Consider the following 24,194-nt stretch of genomic DNA (forward strand, 5'->3'; position numbering starts at 1 on the left):
TGCACTAAAAACCCAACAGTCCAGAAGCAGCGGGTGTAGCATCAAGCCTTGCTTTCAAACTGAAGTTTTCCAAGGCCTCATCCAGCTGTGGCCTGTTTAAATGGACTTTCTGACACCGTAAGAATTGATAAGACACAGCAGAACAGGCTTAACAGGCTTACCAGAACTGTGTTAGGATGAAGGGAGCCATCTCACTAGGAACAGCAATGCTGAACTCTGCCCAGCTCACACAAATGTATAAAGTCACACCATGTATGTTTAATACACTAGCAAAATATTTATTTTATAATGATAAAACAGAAGTGAAGGATTTCTTTTTGGTGTGCACCAGTAATTGTAGTAAAAGAATAAGGGGATTAATGGACTCTTTATACATTTCAATGACAAAAATTCATAAAGGTTAGCATCAAATTCAACTGTTCTCAATTTACAAGCATAAAACTTACCATAATACCCCCCAAACACATATATAAAGAATTATAGTTTTAAAATCTATAAAAAGTAAAAAATATACAGTCAGAAGATCTAACTCTTATTCAAATCTTTAATATAAAATTGTAAACATTTATTTACACAAAGGAAATGTGTATAACAAAATTTTGAGCACCCTTTTCAATTGAATCGTGGTTTTTGGAAGGCAGTGGATGTTGCACAGTGACACTCTCACCTTTCCTACCCAGCCAAAACCGCAGTTCATAAATAAAGCCATGGGCGGCTGGCTAGGTACAGTTCAGGGGAGATAAGTTTTATTGCTCTGAAGCTGCAGCAAATGGAAAGCCCAAGTGCATATATAGACAGCTACATGTTCAAGGGCACAAAGGCAAAGCCCAGCCCTACCTGTGCACCTATGGACATCTAAACCGTATGTTCATTTCCAATGAACTGTCTCCACTTTGTTACAGTGACACCGTCTTTCCAGCGGTCCGACTGCATTATGTGGACAGGGACCAAAGCCAGAAGGGATGGCTGCTTTTCCTAGCAGGTTAAATGCGGTTTGGATCCTGTTCACATATGAAGACCAATGGGCATCATAAGCCAGTTTGCCTAGAATTACACTGAATTTTACTTCAACAGTACCATGAAAAGGCCCTGTCATTGAACCTAGATACCTTCCTGAACAAACCCGGTGGTCAAGCAGGGCAATATCCACCTTAGCTTCCAGAAACAGTGGAGGAAAGAGCACACCTGCATTTTCCTGGACATTTAGCTGGATTGCTTTTTTTGGTAGTAATAATGCAAACAGCAGATGCTCTTTAACTCCAATTAAGAAAATCACAACTGGATGGATTGTATTTTGACTTACTCAGAACAAAGCCTGTGTGCAAAATCTACTGGAAAACGCAGCAGATTTCACCACAACCTAAACAGGGAAGAAACAAGAGCTGAATCCTACTACCCTGTAACTTCTCTCAAGTGTTTGTAAGGGGGAGAAAAAAAAATAGTGACACTGAAGGATGTCACCTGAAATTCTGAGGTCCCAAGCACCCCCAACAGGAAGGGAAGGCACACTGGTGCAAAGTTAACCCTTAGAAATAGAAATACAGCAAACACTCCTTCCCCTGCCATTGCTAGTTTATATCTATATTCTTCTAATGACACTTACCTTGGACCAGGTTTTGGTTTAACTGAAACAGTAAACCAAACTCACTAGCTCTTTTCTTACATTGCCAGTATAAGAAAAGTTAGCGTTAGTTATTTGCATCTCAACTACTTATTCTACAAAATACCAGAAGTGTCATCAACTAACACCTTCGTCTTCCCATCCAAAGACAATCTTTACGTTATCAAAAGCTCTATGAGGGATTAAGTCTGCTTCAGTGAAGTTTTATCCACTATTCAATGGTGGGACCCACTGATCAATGCACATCTTTCACCCACAGTTCAACATGATACATCAGATCTGTCCAACAGAGGGTAATTCATCCACACTAGGTAAGTGTGCTGGACAAACCATGTTCCATGCATATTTGGAAAGGGCTAAAGTATTAGTGTTAAAAAAGCAGTTTTTGAAAGTGCAAATTGTCTCAAAAGGAGCTGCAGATACAGTAAAATATTTTCCTTCTTTGAAATCTATGTTACCTTTCACTTCCCTTCACCCACTCTGGAAAAAACCCTCTCACACATCTCTGCAGTGCAGAAAACTCCTGAAGAAGCCAGTCTGTGTTGAAGGAAATTGCTTTTAAATCACAATGCTGGGTTTGGTTAGAAAGTTTAAATGAGTGGATTTCGAAAGGGAAGAGGTATTTGTGCATTTAAAACAAAAGCTTTCAACTTTATTTTCCTTTTAAAATAAAGGTTAAGGCAAGGTGGTTTGTTGGTGGATAAGGGATTTTTTTGGTAGAAAGTAAGGACTTTGGAACACTGACTGTTCCCACTGTGGTTTTTGTCCTTTCTGGTACTGACCCCAACTTATGGATAAGAGGTCTCCTCAGGATGAGCTGAAGAACCAGCTTCAAGGGATATTAAAGAAGTAAATCCACCAGACTGTAGAAAGATTATCAAACTCGTAACCCAGTCATTAAAAAAACAAAAAGGTATTTAAAGGGGGAGACTTCCATACTGGAGCAACCCTGATACAAGTATCCTCCCAGGCTGCCTGTGCTATTATTGCTGATAAGGACTTCCCACCTCTCAGCCAAATTCCTTTTTTCCTCATTTTTGTCCTGAAGTGACAAAGTCTTGTGCTCATTGCTAACCACTTGGGGAATGAACTGCTCTCAAAAGTTAGTTTTACTTTTTACAACAAAGAAAACTAGATGAGCTGTCATGAAGCAAAGCCTTCATTTAAATACAACTACCTTTGGAAATAAGTTATGAAGAAACAGGTGCAAAGTAAATGGCTTTACAATTCATGTTAAACCTACTATAGTTTAAAAGTTCTCCCATAAGAAATTCCCCCCTTTAAACACAGCAAGGTATAAGCCAAGAACTGTGCCTCTCTACAACAGAGTGCAAACTGCAGCTTAAAAGACTACAATCTATTAAGATGACTACCTAGACTAACTGGCCAGGTTTTAATACTTTCTTTCATCTATTACCAGCATCTAGCAATATTTACTGTGAAATATCACTTGCTTATTGAGAGTACAGGCACACGCTTCAGCAATGGGGAAAAGAAACAACTCAAAACATTTTGCAAGCATACTCAGGTGCATACAGCCTCTTCTCAAATTCAAAGTCAGAAGTTTGATGGACTGTACTACAACAGCATGTCAAGCTATGAACAAATAATTATTGCAAGTACTAGCCGCAGGAGACTAAGTCCTAAACACAATTTGTGCAACTATTTGCTTTCTTTCTGCACTATTTCTTGTGGAATTTTATTTTTAAATAATTAAAAAAAATTCATTTTAGAACACTGCAAGTGAGATTTCTGAAAGGCTGGCGAGGACACGCACAGGATTTTTTGACCTGTTCAAGTGTGCGACTCCTTAGAGACACCAAGACAAAGCAAACTACTCCAGCGGACCTGCTTGGTGCGCCATCACCACCTATCAACACTCATTGAGAAGCAGCTCCAGTCCCTTTCCCAACCATTTACCTCTAATGCCTGCAAGTCTCCTCAATGCCACAGGTTTTTTGGTCCAAGTGTTGTTTATATTTCATGAAATAATTAAAAAAGTAGAACCCCCACCCTCAGCCCCATTTTAATGAGTCCCTAACAACTCATCCAGATCATTCATCCACTCCTCTGAAGTCCTGTTTTTCAGCAATGAGTCTATCAGATCTGTGTCACCAGTTAAGTTCTGAAGTCCGTTATTGCCCGACTGACCGCTGTAGGCAAAAGGCAGCTCTTGACTGGTTGTCCTCACAGGGTACCCTTGACTACAGTGCAGATTACCTCTGTTGGGCATTTGCTGATTTGGATTCTGGCTGAAAGCATTCAGATCTGGAACAGTCTGGTTGATGCCAGGCAAGACTTGCTGTGAGGGTACCTGCTGTTGAGTAGGTGGGTTTGTCCGCTGCTGTGCACCTAAAGATGATGACAACATCTGCCCAGAGACAGCAGCATTCATGGAGGTCATCGGTCTGCTGGTGCTTAGGCTTACCTGAGGCATTCCTTGGGCAAACTGTTGGTTGGCCATCTTTAGATGAGTTTGCTGCATGTGGAAAGAGGAGTTGGTAGTAAACGGTCCTAAGCCACTGTTTGCTTGTGTCTGGTTGTTAATATTAGGGATACCTTGGTGCTGCCAAGATGGATTTTGAGCCCCCATAGCCGCTGGCACTCTTGCCATCTGTGGCTTAGATAAGGTTGGATTCAGAGCACCTTTATTGTGCTGCTGAGAAATACTTGAGTTTGCTAAGGTATTTTGCCCATACCCAGCAGGAACAGCAGCACCCTGGCCCAAGCTGCCTTGTCTCTGCATCGGTGGCTGCCCATTGGCACTTTGAGCTGCATGCTGGGGAACCATCTGTGTCATACCAGAAGCCAAGTTGTATAATCCCCCTCGCTGAATGTTTTGCATATTGGTATACTGAGTCACGCCCCGATCCTGCTGACTGGAGCCCGACTGGAGTGGAGGAACAGAACTGTGTCCAGGTCCCATCTGAATCATGCTCTGGGTCTGAGGAAACATCCGTGGACTACTGGAGCTGGACTGTCCCAAATTACTGACCCCAGGCATGGCTGAAGATGACCCTGAAATACAAAGTAATATTTTGTACATTAAATACTTTGGTTCAACCAAGCTTGTGGACACCATAATCCAGGACAGAGGTACGGCTGCATTTGTCTAAGCCAACCAATGCAACCAATACACAGGCAGCAGTACTTTAATTACAGAGTGTCAACTATTGCTCCAGTTAGCACCTCCACCTTGATCACAAACACAGATATGCCAATGTCCTAAAAAATCTGAATACCACTTCTAAGAGTTCAGCATCATCAATAAAAAAAAAAAAAAATTAGACTTTAAAGGTAGGACTCTGATATTTCTTTGTGAACAAAGGAAAACACAGACTTTGAAGTGCATGCTAGGCTGTTAAAAACTACCACTTACTGCACACACATTGTCAGTTATTCGATGCACACACAGTTTATCTCTTATTGTACAACTGTAGGGTTTCCACTCCTGTGTTTTCCCAATTCCAGACATATCTTTTATTTCATATAACTATCAGAAATTTTTGGTAGAGTATCATTTGGATTTCCACAATGAAATCTTTGCTATGTTAACAGCACTGCTGATAACCAAGCAAGATGATTTGCAAAAATAAGTCTTCTCAGCAAAAAAAAAAACAGGCAAAATAGTTATTTGTTCTCATAAACAAGTAAAAACATTTCTCCTATAAATAACCCCCTACTTAAAGCAAAAAAAGAACAGAGAAGCACTGTGAAGTGTAATGCATATAATCCCCCCCATACACTTCTTACAGTCAACCAAGGGAAATTTACCTACACCAGTACTTTCCCTACTTTCAAACTGAAAAGCAGCAGACATTTTTCATATTTAAAGATAGCTGAGGAATACTGCCTCTCCATCATTATTATTTTATCCACATATAATTATTCAAATATATTAAAATACAATTCAAATTCTATTGAATTGTCAACAAAGCTTACTATAAAAGCACCAACGTTATGAGGGGGTTGGATGGGTGGGAGAAGAGCCTTACTAGAAAGCTCCAGGGAAGAGGTAGGATTTAAGATGCAAAAAAATAGTTATCATCATCAGAACAAGGGAAAATTAGATTTGATAATGCTGACGTTCATTATAGCAAAACATACTCTATTTCTATTGCATTTCTGTAGAAAAAAAGCAGGAGAAACAAAATGTTTCCATGCAATATCTGAAGGATGCTCCTGATGACTGTGCTAACACACAAGCCTTTTGTATTGGTATCGAGTTGTTTCAGCTAAGTAACAAAACCCAGTCATAGCTCTGCATAGACACTGGATAGTCAGAACTCTGTCAGAAAGAGGGTATCATGTTTCTATTTGCATCTTTTTCCTTCATTATTTATTTCTGTGGGAATAGAGAGAGTAAGGAAACAAAATGTAGGGAATGAGTACTTTTTTGTACTCTAGGTTTATGAAGAAAGACAAGTGGCTTCTTGGTGTCCTGTTAGTAAGGATTTTTCAGGTAAGGAGATGAGTTTTTACTGTACTCTACATTTATGAAGTTATTCCAGTTTAAGCGTTACACAGTATTTTATTTATCAGCGTTACCACTGAAGACATACCAAGCTGCTTATCCTACAAAAAAAACGTGCAGGACACTAACATGTAATGAAGAGAATTCAAGTTGCATTCCCTTCTAAAGGGCTAAAAATATTAGACAATGTTAAACTCATCGTAGAAGATGAGAGAAATAATACATCCCTTATTTTTCTTTAATGAGGGCCTGCGATAGATACAAGCTTCAGGGAAAAAAAAAAAGAATCCTAATATATGAAAGTCAGAAGAATTTACAACCTCTAAAAGCAAATACTGGTATAAAAAGGCTTTCAGAGCAATGAAGGTACTTAAGAATTTTACCCACTTCCAAAGCAGCGTTAAGAATCAGAAGCTTAAGTTGTCCCAGATATCTGGGACAGGGGAAGCCGTTACTTTGCAACAGAATCCCACAGTGACGTGGGAAGGTGCTGTAATAAATTAATTAAAAGCTATCCAACCCAGGGAATCTGAAGACACCTTGGTTTTTACTCCTGATATTTCTAATGCCATTATTTCCACTGCCATGTTTACTCACCTGTGAACTGTCCAACTGGTTGCTGGTACGGGTTCTGTGGCTGATCCTGATACTGGGGAGGTGGTCGAGTCAGATGCCGCTGCAGCTGCTGCTCCTGCTGCTGCCTCTGCTTCTCCTAAGAAAGGTCCAATGCAAGACAATTAGAAAACAAGTCAAGCTTTTTCCAAGGGTGACTACTTTGGATAAAAACAAGCTATGTGCATGCTTCCATGGGGAGCTGGTACTTGAAGGGGTTTCTGTAAGTGACTTAGAGTCACTTCAAACCTTGGTTCTCAAGGCTCAAACACAGTCAGCTTCATCTGATGAGTGACAAGATTAGGAACTCAGACAACAGGACAACAGCATGTATTACAGGAGTTATTGCAATGCATGTCTGAAGCCTTTCAAACACAGAAAAACCAGAGATTAAAATAATCTTTTAACCAGTAACAATCAACAGGCATTTTTAGCAATACTCTAAAGCCACTAACAAGTACAAAAAGAGCTGAAGAGTGTGTATAAAAGAAATTTACACATCCTTTATAGCTCTTTATCCCAGATCAATTTTAGACCTCTCTTTAGAAATCAAATAGAAGTTAAAAATATCATTAGAAAAGTAAAAACTAAACATTTAACTATTTTCTAGCCCTTATTTTCAAAAAAATGAAAAGAAATACTCACAAGCCTAAATTCTTCTATAGCACAGATTTTTCTAGAAGATTATGGAAAACTGCAGCACTAAGTTTATAACAGAAGCGATACAAGTTTTGCAATCATTGTTCAAAACCATTTTCTTAATGCACCAAACAATTGAAAGAAACCCTACTAATGGTTCAAAATAACCCTGCCTCTTTAAAAGCACATTCAACCTGTACCTACTTGATGCTAAAACTATTTGTGAAATAAAACAAGCTAATTTTCTGTTAGGAAATTTCTGGGGAAAATGAAACTTAAAGCCTTGAGGGGAACATCAAGAGTGCCTGTACATCCACTAATGGTACACTCAGAGATCTTGACAGTGTAAGCAGCCACAGGCTGCTTTTACAATACAAAATGTAACAGGCAAAGTATTTCTGGCTCTGCTTCCACAGCTATCTTCAACCAGCCTGAAATTCAGAGGGATACGATGGACAGCCATCTATCTATCTGAAAAACTACACAGAGCACAGAAATGGGGACAGAAAGTCCAAGAGCACTGGTGTAAAGACACAAGCAATAAGCCTTTAAAGAAGAGACGAGTGCAACGCAACAAATAGGCAGATAGACATTACTACCATCCTTCTGAAACATCTACAACTAAGAAGCTGTTGAGACATGCAGAGGAATGAAGAGGGCAGGCTGCTTGACAGAAAGGACCTGCTGCCTGCAGGACCAGTCAAACCTGAAAGAGGCTGACCACAGAAGCCAAAAGATGCCATAGCTCTGAGAAAATCAAGAGCTGCAGAACCTGGCTCAGAAAAAAAACCAAAGGAAAAATAGTAAAAATGTTAAAAAAATACAAGATACCAAATGCAAAGACAGCTTTAGGGTGGCAGGGAATGCCACTGAAACTACCTGAAATTGTAATTCTCCAGCAAAATAGACGCCAAATGATTCAAGGATCTTTTGTAAAACTACATCCAGTATCATGTGTATCCAAAGAAATAAATACCAAATTAGAATGCTACCAAGATCTAGCCTGACTGGGCAGCAAAAGGCCAAGAAATGTGGCAAATTCAGTTTAAGTCTGTTCAGCTCTAAAGCAAAGCGGCTCCTTATTTGGATCCATGTCCCACTATCGCTATCCAAAGATGCAAGCTGTAGAAGTCAGAGATACCACAACTAGGACAGGAATAAAATATTTTCATAACACTGATATTTACTACAATGACATGTGCTGGGTAAAGCAGAAGCAAAATAGGTTGGAAAATTTTACATATATACGTATTTGAACACTGTGTTTGAGATATGCTACTTACCTCCCTGTGAATATACCACCCCACTGTTCAGAGGTCTGATGGCCGTTAGGCCCATTACTCAGCTAAGAAAATCTACTGGGACACAGCTTTAAGAGCTCTAAATCACCAGTAACCAGTGGAGCAGAAGTACAAGCAGGATGCCAACACCCTGTATTTCCTTTCTCTCTACCTTCGTTCAAAGAGTACCTGTTTGTTAACGTTTTGAGAGAGTAACAAACAGATGTTAAAAACTACAAGTCATCAAAACCTGAAGTATTTACTAAAAGTGTTACATTTATTTATATAAGTTTATAGATCACAGAACTCATCCAGAAAATATTCTTTTACTGAGGCTCTGGGCAATTTTTGTCCTTCAGTCTTTTGATAGCGTATTTCCATTGTGATAGTCCCTTAGCCAAATTGTTTTTACCCAAATATCAAAAATGTACCTTTACCAACATTCACTCAATTTTCTTTAAAACACTGCCAACCACATTATTATCTACACTGGCTCCAGAACTTAAGGGGTGTTTTTATCACTTCAATCTAGTCCTCAATTTTAAGAGAAGTCTCCAGGTGATCAAAAAAAGCCATTTGCTTGGACTTGGCACAGCTCCACCGATGCAACAAATGGTAAGGCTCTCCCTGGGTCTCAAACCTTCTTTGAAAATTCGTTTTCACCTTCTCCCACACCAGACATTTCTCTGTATGTACAGTGCCAGTGCCTGGAACATGCCTGCATGGACTTCTGAAAGTGCAGAAAAGCACTGATGACAGGAACAAGGCCCTTTGGGCTAATTCCCAACTGAAAGACTTGCAAAATGTTTAAAGCTTAGAAATGTTCACACAAAGAGCCTGTTGCCCTGAGAGAGGCTAAAGCAGCTTTCTGCAGTCTGATGGACAGCAGTGCTAAATTCTTTTGGCAGGGTAAGATGCAAGTTGGATGCAGATGTCCAATTATTTTCCTCAAATAAACTAGTCAAAGATGTTTTCAAATCTGAAGCACGAACTGCTGTGGATCTCATAGGGAAAACAGGCAGAAGGCACAATGAGCTTGCAGAATCCCTTGCTCATCACTTCCACTTTTAAAGTTCTACAGAACACATCAACAGTATCTCAACTGTATCTTTTTTTTTCTCTGATTCCATTTGCCTTTTTTCACAGATTACACCATTGCTGGTATGATACATTCTCTCCATGTATTGTCTTGTATTTCCACAATACTCAATTCTACCTATTTTATTCTTATCATTTACCACAGTGCCTTGTAACAACAGCAAAAACAAGTCTTTGCAAGCAAGTGCTACATTTTTGGGTTATTACAGACATATAAAACAGCAATTATACTTAAGATACCAAAGTGTCCTGCAGTTTACATCCCCTATTTTGTAACATGATAAGTGTCCAACAAAATCTCAAATGCTATTTCATCCACCAAAGCAAATCAGTGCAAAGGAAAACAGACTGCTGCTCCCCTCACCTGCTCAGCCAGAAGATGTTGCTGTCTCTGCTCCATTAGGAATTGCTGCTTCTGTTGCTCCATGAGCAAGTGCTTTTGCTGCTGCTCTCTCTGCTTCTGCTGGTCCATCAGCATTCGGTGCTGCTTCATCACTGCTGCTTGCTGCTGATTGCTGAGATAAGGTGGGTTGCTGTGGTTACCTGCCATGGAGACGCTGGGAGCCTGGGCACCAACACCAGCACCCGGGACAGAAACAGGAACACGAGGAACATTAGGAGAAGGGTTTTGATCCTGCAGAACATAGAAAAAGTGACATGAGCTACAGAAAGAGATGAGCCATCCAGAACTGAATTTACTAACTATGTAGTTACACAGGTGAGGAAAGGCACTATCATGGTGGTGGCCATGATAAGGAAGAAAGGCCTTGTAAATAAAGTCTACACAGTGAGGGGAATCATAATACACCCCAGAAAAACAGAAATTGCCCATTATTGCTTATTTGTACTTTTACACTATTTAATAAAAAATTAGATCAGTTCCTTATATTTTCCCACCTTTATGCAACAGCTTCTTCACCTGTGAAGCACCTACTAGAAAAGGCAAAGTGTGATACAATTTCCACTTCAGCTAACTAAAGACAGCTGAAACCCCACCTTTAACATGCCAGACACAGAAATGATGGTTCAGAGTTAAGTTCAGAAGCTCCACAATATTTAGGAATAGAGGCTTTAACTCCAGTCTCAAAGTACTTCTCAAAGTCCAGCTCAAACAGTTGAGCATAGCTCTGTGGGCTTCTGCTTAGCCAGGCAACAGTACCCATTACAAAGCACACTAGCTTCAGTTTATTTTGATAGCAGCTTTTCAAACACTACATTTTATATCTGCATTATACAAAACATTTATTTAAATCCTGCCTCTTCTGTCAACATTTAAGTCAGCAACTGTCTGTGCCTCCCCTCCTAAAGTTGATTTTTTGGTATTTACTATTTGAGGTGAAGGGGAAGAAGGCCATCGTTGATCAAAATGAGCCTTAATGTATTTTAATGGCATCCAACCATCACCATATTCCACAGAGAAAAATACTTCTACAGATAAATCTGTTATTAATTTTTCATAAGTCTGCTTTTCTGCAGATTGGAACTTGGGATAAGGAAAAAATAACATGGACCAATTATAATCCAAGATCTGATACTGTCATCTTTGTACCATCAAATCCATCTGAAATTTTTCTCCTTTTTAAGCACAGTTCAGCTTCATCTCCACTTACACAAATACTACTTTCAAGCTAATGGGTTGGCTGCAGTTTCATTAGAAATCATGAGCCAGAGGTAATGCTGTGCTAAGCTGTTCTACATGCAGGTTTTGGAGGAATTCTCCAGCAGCATTCATCAGTATTTCTGTTAATTCAGTACAAGCAGAGCAGCGTAGATGCAGGGTGTCCCTCATGGTTTTCAGCGAGGGAGAGATGTGACATTCACAATCATCCCTACCCTTCCCCTTCTTCCATCAAAACGTTTCTACATTGTTACTGCTGAAGCTTTTGAAGAGATTAATCTTTTAGTGCCTTATGAAGCACACACTGATCTCAGATTGTTATTTGTCCATCAGTGTGGTCTTTATCACAGGCTAATCAGATCTTCTTCAGACGGTTTCTGTTTTGCTGAGGGAATGTACGACTAGAGCTGGATCTCCAACAGCTTTTGATAGAGAAGCTTTAATCCTTATAACAAAGACTTTTTTTCTCAACAAGCCCTCTCGTATGTGCATTGTAGGCACATGTCACAGAATCCCAGCTCTATACTTCCATCCACTTCATTAATTTTCACCTGCTACACACCTGTAGTAACAGTTCTATAGAAGGCAAAGAAGCACCATCTGTGATTTTCCTTTACAGGAAAACCTGAAGCATATTGCTTCAAGCAGACAAATATTTCTATTATTCATTTTTAATCTGTGCTTCCCCAGTCCCCAGAGACTTAACCAATAACAAATCATTATATTCGAAAAGCCCCAAGGAACACCCAAGAAATCAGGAATGCAGCCCCACTTCCATCTCTCTTCAAAAAAGCAGCAACTGAAGGCATGTCTTTTTATAGTAAGCCAACTCTGACACAAGTAGGGACTAAAACCAAGGTAAAGAAATCAAAGCTTCTTTGAGAACACTGCTTAACACTACAGTCTTATGAGAGTTATTTTAGGCAAAAGTTTACAAAGCATCTATTTATCTTTGTAAGTAGAAGCTTCTATGAAGTGTGACATAATTTGTCACCCACAAAGTATATTAAGCTGGAAATCACACATTACCACATGACCTAGAACTATTAAAAACTGTCCCCAGTGCGAAACAGAGTTCTTGATTCTTGTCTCAGCTTACTGCATATTGTAATTTTCTTGTTTTAAATCATGTGGCAACTGTTTCGAAACAATACCAAGGAATCTGTACTCCAGCCTTACCTATCCAACACGCTCTTGCAAGACCTTAAATCTGCTCCTAAACAAAGGTAACAAAACCCAGAACATTCACCTGACTGTGCGGCAGTCTGTAGGCAATGTTTCCAGGCTTGGGTTTCAACAGGATCATCCCATTTTGGTCATCACTCACATGAGACAGAGGTGGCTGCTGACGCTGTTGTATGTATGCCAACATCGGTGTCTTGTTCTGACCAGGTACTGTCACCCCCTGTTCACATTCTGCTTTGTAATGTGAAAGAGGTTTCGTGTTCCCATAGTCTAGCATAGAGCCTTGACTATTCACACTGTTCTGGTTCAAGCTGTTTTGCTGATGACCCAAAATGTTAATATGGTAATTGCCTCCAGCTCTAGGTGAGCTTTTATTTCCCATATTAGGCATCATAAGTTTCTGATTGTTGAAGTCAGGCTGGAAAACTGATGGGCTGGTGGGATTTTCCATGGTATATGGGACAGGCAGTGGACTATGGGAAGGCCCAGACTGTTGCCACGTGGACATCTGATTTGTTTGGTGGACTTGTGAAGCTTGTTGCTGGTTCTGCAACATCTGGTCTCTCTTCTGCTTGGCAGCAATCTGCTGAAGTTGATGAGCAGAAGACATTTCTTTGGCACTTCCTGCACCCTTCCCAGGTAACAACACATTGGGGAGAGGCCTCTGGACGTTCTGAGAGTGGTTTGATGCCTGCATCATGGGTTGATTAGGATTTTCAGTCATTGACTGACTGGAAGGCTGAAACATAGCCTGAGAACTACCAACTGCTGGAGAAGCGGCACTGACAGGTACAGAAGCAGCACCAATAAATGCTGGACCTGAAGAAGTGGATCGAACCTGGGGAGATCCCATCTGTTCTTGTTCAAAGGGTGCTGGGGAAAACTCAGTCTTTATGTTAATATCTTGGGGCAATGGAGTCTGTGCAGCTGAATTTGAAGAATCTGCATCTTTCTTTTCTTCAAAATCTTCATTAAAGAGATCCTTCATGTCTTCATCGGGCACTGATCTATTAAGCTCCTCAATAAGTTCCTTCCATTCTTGCTCATTAAGATTAAGATCAGGCATCAAATTATTCTGAGATATAGACCCTCCTGCCCCAGCAATCATACATGGAAGATCATCTACGGGCTCCTGCTTCAGCTCTTTGTTCAGACTCAGAGGAAATGAGTCATCAGCATCACCACCTCCGTTCATCTGTAGGCTGGAATCTGGAAGACACTTCTTGCTGATGCCATCTAACCCCATGGGATGCTTTCCGTTAAGTTGCAAGGTGTCTCCACCACCAGATTTCTTGTCAAGATGATGGAGTGGAGACACAGGGGGCATTCCATTGGAAGAACCACCCACTCCACCAAGGCCATCATCACGACGTAGTTTCTTGGACACAGAAAATACATCACCATAGCCATTCTGCTGGTCTCCATTCTGAGGGGAAGCAGCACTATCGAGCTTTCTTTTCACAGTCTCATGGAGCTGCTGAAAAAGAAAGGAAGGGTTTAGTTATTAAGTTTTACGTTTCATATATCAGGATTTTTATTTCTTACCAGAACATTGTCTAGCCCTGAATAAAACATTTTAGGAAAAAAAGGTTAGAAAAAAAGTTCTATCTTTACCTTGGGTAGATTTGTTTTACAAGTCATCACATGAGATGACTTCCTTACTATCAGCTCTTAAGATAAACTTTGAAAAACATACACTATATCAGACAGAGCCCACTGCTTCCAAAAGCCACCATATACTTTGACAACAGCAAAAAGTTGAGAAATGGCTGTGAACTGGAATACATAAAGATTTTTCCTATTCAAAACTAAGAAAATACTGAAGAATGTTAAGATTCAAATTTTAGATGAGAATAAATAACTGTATAACTGTTCTGTAAGACACCTTTATAAAGCATTGAAATATTTAGAGAGAAGGAGAACCACTTCCCTTGTGATTACAATTTATAGAACACCATACATAATTTTTGTACACAATGACACTTTTGGCACTAAAGCAAACCCAGTTTGTAACTAAGTGATCACTGTTCCACACTGATGTAAAATGCACTTCAAAGTTCAGTCAATTCTATCACATTTGAATTAGTTTATTCCTTCCCTCCTTTCTCCTAGAGTATTTGTCAGCTGCTCCTCTCTGCGCTATGACCACCAGAGCCCCAACCAGCTCAACAGTTGGCTTCTCAGAGCTGGTGAATGCACATATTCTTTTTCTTGCAGTGCCACCTAGAAGCAAGCGGAGGGTACAGCAACACTTTTATAACCAGAGTTAAGAGCCTTTGTTCAACTTCTCTTTCCTGGCAGCATTCTCTCAAATATGAAGTTCTTTCCACTGACCTCAAAAACATCTGAAAACAGAATTCATGCACACATCAAAGATCACTATAAACTTTTCCTCCCCTCAGGTGCATTCTGTAAGAAAAGCTGCTCTTTGTTTGTGCTGGATCACTACACCAACGCAGACAAACCTGTAGGGCAGAGACACTGCTCCAACAGAGCAGGGCACGTAAAGAAGGAAAGCTCCCATCAGCTCCCCTGACCTGTACAAGATGCCTTTGAACATCTCAGCAGGACGCACAAAAAGTCACCCATCTGAAGCGTGGTTCTCTGAACAACAGCTCTCTCAGATGGAAGAAAAGCAGCTCATTAAACAAACCTCAAGACAAGTATGCTTATGTTAATATTACTTGCAGTCTCCACAACGTAGTCCACTAACCCCTGGGGAAAACTGTCCCATCCAAGAAAAAACAGGGGAAACCTCAAGATCTCAGCACTCAAGCAAGAGGTTGTATGTAGAGCCAGCATAAATCAGAGGAATTTCACAGCACTTGCCTGGGCAGCAGCATTCTCTGATTTCAGGACAGAGGGACTGGTTCATGGTTAACTGCTGCGATCTTTTCTTTTTAAACAGTCTACAGTCAGCTGATCTTCAGAAAAAAAAAGCACCATTATTTGCTTAATGCTTGCATAGGTAGCAGCAACATCTTATTTTTATCTGAGGGGTAGACTGCAGCTTCCCAGGAGACCTGATCTTCTAGATGGTTCATGGAAATAGCAGTAGCAGACCTAGTAGGGCAAGGTGAGGTACACATCTGGAAAGGAGGCTGGAACTTGAATTCTCTCAATTTGAACATCAGCTCCACGGCTTGGAGGAGCAGATTTAGAGTGAATTTTTCAAATACTGACTTGAAAAAATAATGGAAATTTACTTTTTGGAAGGAGGCGAAACAAGAGAAAGCAAGGAAGCCTCAACTCAATCACAACATTTGTCTTTCAGCAAGTTTCTCGGTGTTTACTTAATACTCCAACCGGGAAAACCAAAGCTCAAGGTGGATGAGTAACTTGCCCAAGGTCATATGAGTCAATCACTCAACGTTTGGGAATGGATCCTCCTTAATTCTAAATCATTAGGGAGAAACATACATCCTGAAAACTGACATACAAATAACAACTTCATTTTGGTCACCGAATATATTCTTCTCATAGCTGAAGCAAATTTCTGTATTAAAACAGAATATACGCCCACTGGAGTCACTGCTGTAACTGTAATTCATACAGACAAGGCAACCAGGACTTTGGTAGCATTACAGTTACAAGTGCACACAGCTCTTCATAGGCTGCACAGCCCACCTGGGTTGTGCTGGATGAATGTTCAGAAGCTTATCTGTCCTAAGGTCTTTGCTACTGTACTGCACCATTTGTAACATATGCAGCTACCTAGTTGAAATTATCCAAACTTACAAGTTACACTTACTGTAGTCTGGAAAAATATAAACCCTCTAATACCCATCACAGTCTCCTCCTGTCAACAAAAACACACAGGGACTTTGATATCTAAATGGGTTTTAACAGTCACAACACGCAGATACCTGATTCTTGGTGACTTCACCAACTGCACTTGCATCCTAGTTCTGTTTTCACAGTAAAAAGAGTCAAAAGCAATAATGCAACTTTCTCTTGTGAAGTTCCTTTCTTACACAGTATCTCAGCTCTCAATTTCCTAACAGCAAAAGAAAGACTAAATTCAGTTCTTCCCCAATTTGTTCGTGTCTATCCAAATAATCTGGTTTTGGGGGAAAAAAACAAGGGGCATGTGAGACACAAGTCAGACTGTAGCTATCTACATATCAAGCTGCTCCAAGAGAGTTCTCAAGGCAAGAAAAACCTGTTCTCTTCTGCCAAAATGCAAGGAGAAAACAAGAAAGCAGAACCACCGACAAAGTAAAGCACAGCCTGCTACTCACTGGAAAATCCTTTTAACTTTATTGTCCACTATCATTCCATGAGGCACAGTGGCCCACTGGCATACTGTCCACAGTTTCCTTAGCAGAATCAATCCATTGGATTTGTAACATGAGCCAATCCTTTCCATTGTCACAACTTCACAAAAACAAGATGAACCTCCACGATCTTTGCTATGTAGCTTTGCCTAAAAGTGTCACCCCACAAACATTTATCCCGTGTGCTTAAACCAATATGGGAGCAGTGCAAAGAAAGGGATGTAAACAAGCCTCAGTCCCCTGGCCCAAAACAGGACAGTTTTTCAAGGAGCCACTGAAGGGCCACAGGCTGCACCTCCTCCAGACCACATCATCAGAGTTGCATTTTATTCATGTGAGCAAATAGACAGTCCTCAACATGGTAATGAACACACTTACTGGGCAGGAGCACACCTAAGTCAGGCCATAACTGCGGGCTGCTCACGTGAGGAACACAAAGTGATAAACCCCAAGTGTAACCATCGCAACAAAAGAGGTGTCCAACACCGTCAGCCTCTGACCACTTAATTCACAGCACATAAACTTACATATACACTTTCCTTGGCTAGGACACAGGACCACAGCACTGAAGATGAATACATGCCCAGCCAAATGACAAGGCTTCCATCAGGAAATGGACAGCACACAGATAGTTTTGATAAGCCGTATTCAATCTCTATCTTAAACCCACCAGTTCTACCGCTCAGCCACACTGAGGTCTAACAGCAGAGGAATGACAGCTTCCAAAAGCTGTCCGCAAACTACCATGGAAGCCCAACATGAAGAAACTGGAAAAGCTCTAAAACTTTGTCTTGGTGGGAAAGGGGCATGAACCACCAATCAAAACAGTGCACAAAGTTGTTCTGTGTTTTGTTGCTGTTGATTTTTCCAGGAATCAAAACATCACTGTGAAACACTCAATACCTGAAACTAGTTTTAGATAATTATCTGAAACCAATGACATCTCAATGGGTTAGAACTCAACAAGCACAAAAGTTTAGTTCACATTGTTCTTTTGGAAGCAAGAGCTTCACAATGCAGAATTTTTAAGCTGAGGACAGTCAATTAAACTTCTTTTGTAAAACCTCAGTGATTTGTTATACTTGGAGTTCCGTAACTGAACACAGTGAATTGTTCAAGGCCAGGCTGGACCGAACTTTGAAGCAACCTGGTCTAGTGGAAGGTGTCCCTGCCCACAGCAGAGGGGTTGGAATGAGATGAGCTTTAAGGTCCCTTCCAACCCAAACCAGTCTGGGATTCTATGATACGTATGTATAAAAATGGAAATTGTATAAAAGTTTCTTTTTTTCTGAAAAAATACTTAGTGGACATGGCAGAAACACAACTTTTTTAAAATCTGGTTCTTATACTGCACCTTTCAGGCTCCATATAATGTTCTTCTTTAGTTTTATTTGAAGCATCTATTGCAGAGATTAAAATATTCTTACAGGACTCAACAGAGCTTTGATGTTTTGCATTTCACTTGGAAGAAGCTTTCCATTTCAGTCTCAGAATTATGTCTACAAGGATTTGTCACAAAATACCAAACAGAGAAATATAATGCTGGTCATTTTCAAAGAAGAAACGCCGTATTATTCTAGAAACAGAGTAACAATCTGTTCCAATACGTCTCCTAGCTGGATAGCAGCATGCTCACCTAGAAGGGAAAACCAAAACATATTATATCTGGTTTTCTGTCATGGAAGTGGTAGCACTGCAACACAGATAAGCTCCCATGAACCAGAGCTTACAGTAGGTCCACTACAGACAGAGATTCCCCTTTCCTGTCTGGCCAAGGACAGAGACAACAAAGTTCACAACCTCTTAAACTGGAACAACAATGCAAGTGTGAGAAATTGTAGCGTATAGAAAGAAAACATCTTGACTCTGACATAGTGAAAACTCCCCCTTTACTGTGCATCTGCCCACAGCTTCCAAAGCCACACTCCCCCTGCAAGACAAGTGTTTTATTACCCAGTGTGTTCCTGCATTCCACTGTGTTGTCAGAACCAAACTGCTGGACTAATTTTAATTCTGACTTTTACTTTAATTCCAGAAGACTTTTGTATTTGGGCGACTGCCTGCTGGAGTGAAGAAGGGCTGTGGATATGCAGGTCTATAAATATCCCGAGCCTGAATTAGTCACAAGGGGCAGCTTCTGCTACAGGAATTGTTCTGCTGAATCAAAAAACACTGCTGTGCCTTCAGCTGCAGTGCCGGCTCTACCACCTCACTTGAACTTCACCAGCAGCAGCACATCAGTTACTCCCACCTCCTTACAATTTAGGAAGCATCTCTGCATATCTAACTCATCTAGTAAGGGCAAACATACAACAATACCTCACACAGAATTAAAAGGAGACAAAGAAAAACCTGTCTGAGTTGTTGGGCAACAAACTATCAGACTTGTCAGCAAAAACAAACAATGGTGGCAAGACTACACTGCACTAGAGTTATGTATAAATAACATGGAAATAATTTGCTATTTTTGTGGTAAAACATAATTTCACAACTTAACACCCCTACACCACAGCTTACACAGAACCAAGATCTTCTGAATTGTTAGTGCTCCAGCCTAAGCTTCGTCAGGGGAATGCTATTCATGCTTGTCAGTACAATCCAGGCAATCTATTCCCTTTAATTTATCACTTTAGGTCTTTTCGACCAAGAAACATCACACTGCTGTCCTCATACTGAAACTTCTTTTTAAACTTATTTACTTGGTGCTTTCGCTTAAATTAGAACTTACCTTTCATTAATGTAAAAATTACCATTGCCTCCAAATAGAATCCCAGACTGGTTTGGGTTGGAAGGGACCTTAAAGCTCATCCATTTCCAACCCCCTGCCATGGGCAGGGACACCTTCCTCTAGACCAGGTTGCTCCAAGCCTCGTCCAACCTGGCCTTGAGCACTGTCAAGGATGGGGAAGCCAGAGCTTCTCTGGGCAACCTGTGCCAGCGCCTCAGCACCCTCATAGTAAAGAGCTTACAAATGCTGGTCTGCTCTTCAGCTTTACTGCAACCATTCCCAAGACAGGCCACCAACTAGACCTCCTCTGCCCATTCCAGAAACAGTCTCTGTGGGTTTGTGGCAGCCCTAGACCAAACAAGCCATGCGCACAACAACTGCTCCCAGGTGGGGAAACAACCTGTAAGAGACAGGCAGCAGGTCTCCTTCCAAGAGACCACATCATAAACAAGGAGTGGAGATGAAAACCCAGATCTTGCCATTCTCCTTACTCACATGTCAATGGAACACTCTCGTCAGCTCAGTGATACATTATGTTATAGTCTGTCAGAGAAACAGAAGGAAGCCAACCTTTTACTGCTGAGAATTTAAACAGCATTATTAGAATGAACTTTCTCAAATCAGAACCTGGCAAAGAGGAAAAAGTGTTCTAAGGGACACATCCTCTCTCTTCCCAACTTCCCTGTTTCTCAAAAATGCAAGATTACCACAACAGACAATACATCATCCAAACATTAAGTATCTTCTACTTTGAACACAGTCTTAATAATGCAGTCTTAACAGAAATGAAGTAAATTTTAACATTTGAATTTCCCATTAAATAATGGTTTTGAAATTTAAGAAGTTTTTCATCTCTGTCCTCAAAGGAAGGACAGGCCTACGCGGTGCACAAGTCATCCAAAGTATTCCTGTGTCAATACCGTGTTATCTCAGTTTCTATGGCTCAAATTTTAGAGCTGCTTAGTAAGAAAACAAAGGAGGAATCTACCCCTTACTTGTGCTTATAAGCAAGATCCATTCAGCTTCAGGATCTAAACAGATAAAAGACTAATTGAAGAAAAAATATCTGACTCTGGCCCCATGAAAAATCACAGAAGACATTAAGACGGAAGTGGCAGCGCCATCCTGCTCCCCATGGCTATTCTGAATGTTACAGATGCTCTGATGTACAGCATGTGGGAATGCACACACTGTCCATGCTTGTGGCAGCGCTGCCTCATGCCCTTCTACTACGAACCCTCTGATGCTAGATCACAAATGCTTTACCTTCATATGAGTTGTCATCTCTTTCAAGGATCAAAATAAACACTTGATTAACTTTCAATGCAAAGTACCAGTTTCCAAGAGAAGATTCATATGCAGCTCCATGGAAAACTCTGGACAGTAACAGCAATGATAACCGATATAATGCATGTTTCACTAATATAGCAGCATTCTTTTGAAAGGAATGTATCCAGAATATTTAAAGCCAGGTAATTCTGGTGTCCATCCAAATTTTATTGAATATTGTAAACCAAGCCCCTGTCTTTCCCGTAGAAAGCACATGCTTGGTCTTGATAACAGCTACATGATTGCTAGAGGTAAATGTAGCTCTCTGGGTTGGTATTTTATGCCAAACAAATGAAATCAGCAGCAGAAGTTTGTTGTTGTTGTTGATGGGTTTGGGTTTTTAAAACTTGAATTACTAAGCAAACCAACTTCATACCCCAGTACGCAGGTGATGAATCAGCAGCTGCAATTAAGCTTACAGTCATGTATCCTGGGAAGGAAACAGCAGGCCAGCACTAGGAAGAGTCATTCATACACTAAAACCCTCTTCTGTTGTGTAAATTGGCCACTGGCAGCAGCTTCCTGTACAAGAAGGGCTTCCCCAGATGTGCAGTGGATTTCAGAACCTCACTGCTGCTGAGAGTCCTCATTATAATGGATGCTAAAGAGATCAAATCCACATCCAAGGCAATTCAAAAGAAACACCACTAATGAATTAAAGACATCTTTCTTTTAGGAGATCAATATGAAACCGTGTGGTAGCAGTTTAAGCAACTGGATTTGATATGCTAAAGAGCTCTGAGTGTAACAAAAATAAGCACTGTTAATGGATAGATCCCGATATACAGAAAGCCTTAGAGTCCAGACAAGAAATAAACGAAATCCCACCAAGTCTTTAGATAATAAAGCATAATTTTGAGTCAATTCTGTTCTGACACAAGTTTACATTCAAGATCAGTCTACTAAACAACGGCTACACAGGAGGTTTTACAGAATCACACGGCTCTCTCTCCTCCTCAAGTACCCTTCTTTAAGAACCATCTGAAGTGCTCTAACTGTGTCATAAGCATCTCAGTCTTCAGAAAGTCAGCAGGTCCCAGATTCTCCTATGTGTGTTAATAAGAACAGCAACAATTCAGCTGAATAACATTTTCAGTTCATCTTGCAGATACGACAAGCTGCACACATGCTGCCAAGTGCTACTTAAAGTTACATCAACACGCCCATGTTTCAGTATTTCACATCATGTCCAGTCATACCCAAGTACAGAGTAAGCTGTAAACTTAACTCACTGAAGTTCAGGAGAGCAGAGAATCACATCCTCCTTCCCTCCTAATCTGATCAAACACACAGACCATCTTACACATGATTTAAGCTATACGTTGACCAGGAAATGTCTCAGGTCAATTCAGTATCCCCTTTTAAAGACACTCAGAACAGTACTGTATCATTTGCACACAGGCGACCACTTAGAAATAACTGGGTTTAAGAAAGGTATTAAGGCAGGGGGCCTGTAAAGGTTATCTTACTAACCTACATTACATGACACATTAGTACACAGCAGTATATTCAGAGGGCTCAGAAAAAGTTAAGCAAGAGCTATCTTGATATACAAACAGGGCTGTATGAATATATCCCGACAACCAGAAATGCTAGAGAAGCCAGAGAAACATTAAGATTTTGAGCTAAGCCAGTTTTTGATGGGTGGAGTGGGATTCCCACAGCGTTCACACCCACGAGAGCAAGTGGCAAAATAGCAGCTGTCTTTCCACTGAAATTCTTTCCAAGATGTACCAGAATTAATAGACACGTCTTAAAAGTTCCCCCTCAGTAGCAAGCACATCCTTATCAAGTGACTCCACCAAAACCTGACTGCCCAAATTAAAAGACATAAGGAAGAAAACATCCAAAGCCACCGCAGTATTAAGGCTCCTCTGACAGTTTCCGCAGGGACGTTTTAGATGGCCAGAAACATTCAGAGTACAGTCGTTCGAAGGACCATAACCACCACGAAATGCTATCCCCTACTCCTACCACATCAGGCACCAGTTTTTACGTGCTCCTCCAAAGCGCAAAGGTGACAAGAATAAACCAGACCTTATCAGCTGCGAAGTTGCAACCGAGCAGACAGGAGCACTCACTCCACAAAGCAGCACCAGCCTCAGCCCTCCCACCGCAACCATCGCACCAACCCCGAGAACTCCCATCTCCTTCCTCCAGCCGGTGCCAGCTCCGGAGGTCACTGTGCCAGCCGGCTGCAACCACCCCGGTCCCCGACCGGGAACGAGAACGAGCACGAGCACGGGCAGGCGCCTTACCGCGATCAACGTGCTGCTGCGGCCGTGCTGCTCGCCGCTCGCTGGCTCAGCGTCCAGGCCGTTGGCTCCGGTCCTGTCGGCGCTTCCCGCGACGGCGGCGGCCGGCGGAGGTGGCGCGGGCGGCGGTGGCGCCGGGGGCGGCTGCCTGTGCTTGCCGGCCCGCTTGGCCTTGGCCTGCAGGCAGCGCTGGTGCAGGGCGAAGGTTTGCTGGCGCTCCAGTTCCAAGCGCTCCGGGGACACGGCCTGGTAGCGGGACTCGCAGGCGCTGTGGTGCCGCCGGCAGAGCTCGATGCGCCGGCGGAGCCGCTCCATCACCGCGCTGTGCCGCGGTACCACGAACTCCGCCATGGGGCAGGAGGGCAGCACCATGGACCGGAGACCGATGGGGGCGGCCGCCGCCGTTCACCGGCTCTTCACACCGGACCCCGCCATGGCGGGGGCTCCCCACGTCGGGCCTTCCCTGGGCTCCCCCGCTCCCCCCTCTGCCGCGGGCCTTCCCTGGGCTGCCCGCCGGGTTCGCCCCCGCCCCGGTTCCTCCCCTCCCGGCCCGGCGCGGTGCCCGCTGCGCTCCCTCCCGCCCCACTTCCTCCTTCTCCCCCGAGGCCGGTGCCGCTTCGCTTCCCCCCCCCCCCCCCACCTCTCCCTCAGCCCTGACCCGGCGGCTGCTCCCCACCCGCCGCAGGGCCCGGCCGGAGCCCGCCGCGCTGCCCCGCGGCCGCCGCTCTCAGGCACGGTCCGGCCCGAAGCCCCGGCTCCCCATTGTTATCCGCGCCGCCGCCATCTTGAAATTGTTTTTCCCCTCAAGAGCCGAGTTGAGAATAAATAGGCGGAGCTTCCTGGGTGGCGGATGACGTCACGGCGCGTAACGCGTCACGAGCCGTGATGGGCACCCTGCGAGCCAATGGGAAGCGCGAGCTTGCGCAGCTGAGGCGTGGGTGGGCAGCGCTGAGAGCTGGAGGCGGCCCCCGGCGCATTTAAAAGGCCCTGGCACGAGAGGGGCGGGGCATCGGCAGCTCAGCCAATCAGGGGCTGCGAAGGGCGGAGCCAGGAGTGAGTGGCAGGTGAGGGGGGCACG

At 42.3% G+C, this 24,194-nt stretch overlaps 1 protein-coding gene across 2 annotated transcripts; it reads right to left on the reverse strand.

Annotated features, from left to right (window-relative positions):
• Nucleotides 1–253: 253 nt before the first annotated feature.
• MAML1 (mastermind like transcriptional coactivator 1) lies at nt 254–23,710 on the reverse strand. Of its 2 annotated transcripts, none has more exons than XM_061456931.1 (5): nt 23,120–23,710; nt 12,592–14,001; nt 10,089–10,358; nt 6,693–6,807; nt 254–4,639 (listed from the first exon to the last, which is right to left on the reverse strand). In XM_061456931.1, the coding sequence occupies exons 1-5, from the start codon at nt 23,486–23,488 to the stop codon at nt 3,648–3,650; spliced, it is 3,156 nt and encodes a 1,051-aa protein (XP_061312915.1). In that variant the 5' UTR covers nt 23,489–23,710; the 3' UTR covers nt 254–3,647. The 2 variants fall into 2 exon arrangements, with proteins under 2 accessions (XP_061312915.1, XP_061312913.1); XM_061456929.1 differs by having other exon boundaries at nt 12,592–14,004; nt 23,120–23,709.
• Between the last annotated feature and the right edge of the window lie 484 nt (nt 23,711–24,194).

This window comes from Pezoporus flaviventris, unplaced genomic scaffold, assembly GCF_033815535.1.
Source record: "Pezoporus flaviventris isolate CSIRO_AGI_PZ_B2104156 unplaced genomic scaffold, CSIRO_AGI_Pfla_v1 ptg000023l, whole genome shotgun sequence".
Lineage (NCBI taxonomy): Eukaryota > Metazoa > Chordata > Aves > Psittaciformes > Psittacidae > Pezoporus > Pezoporus flaviventris.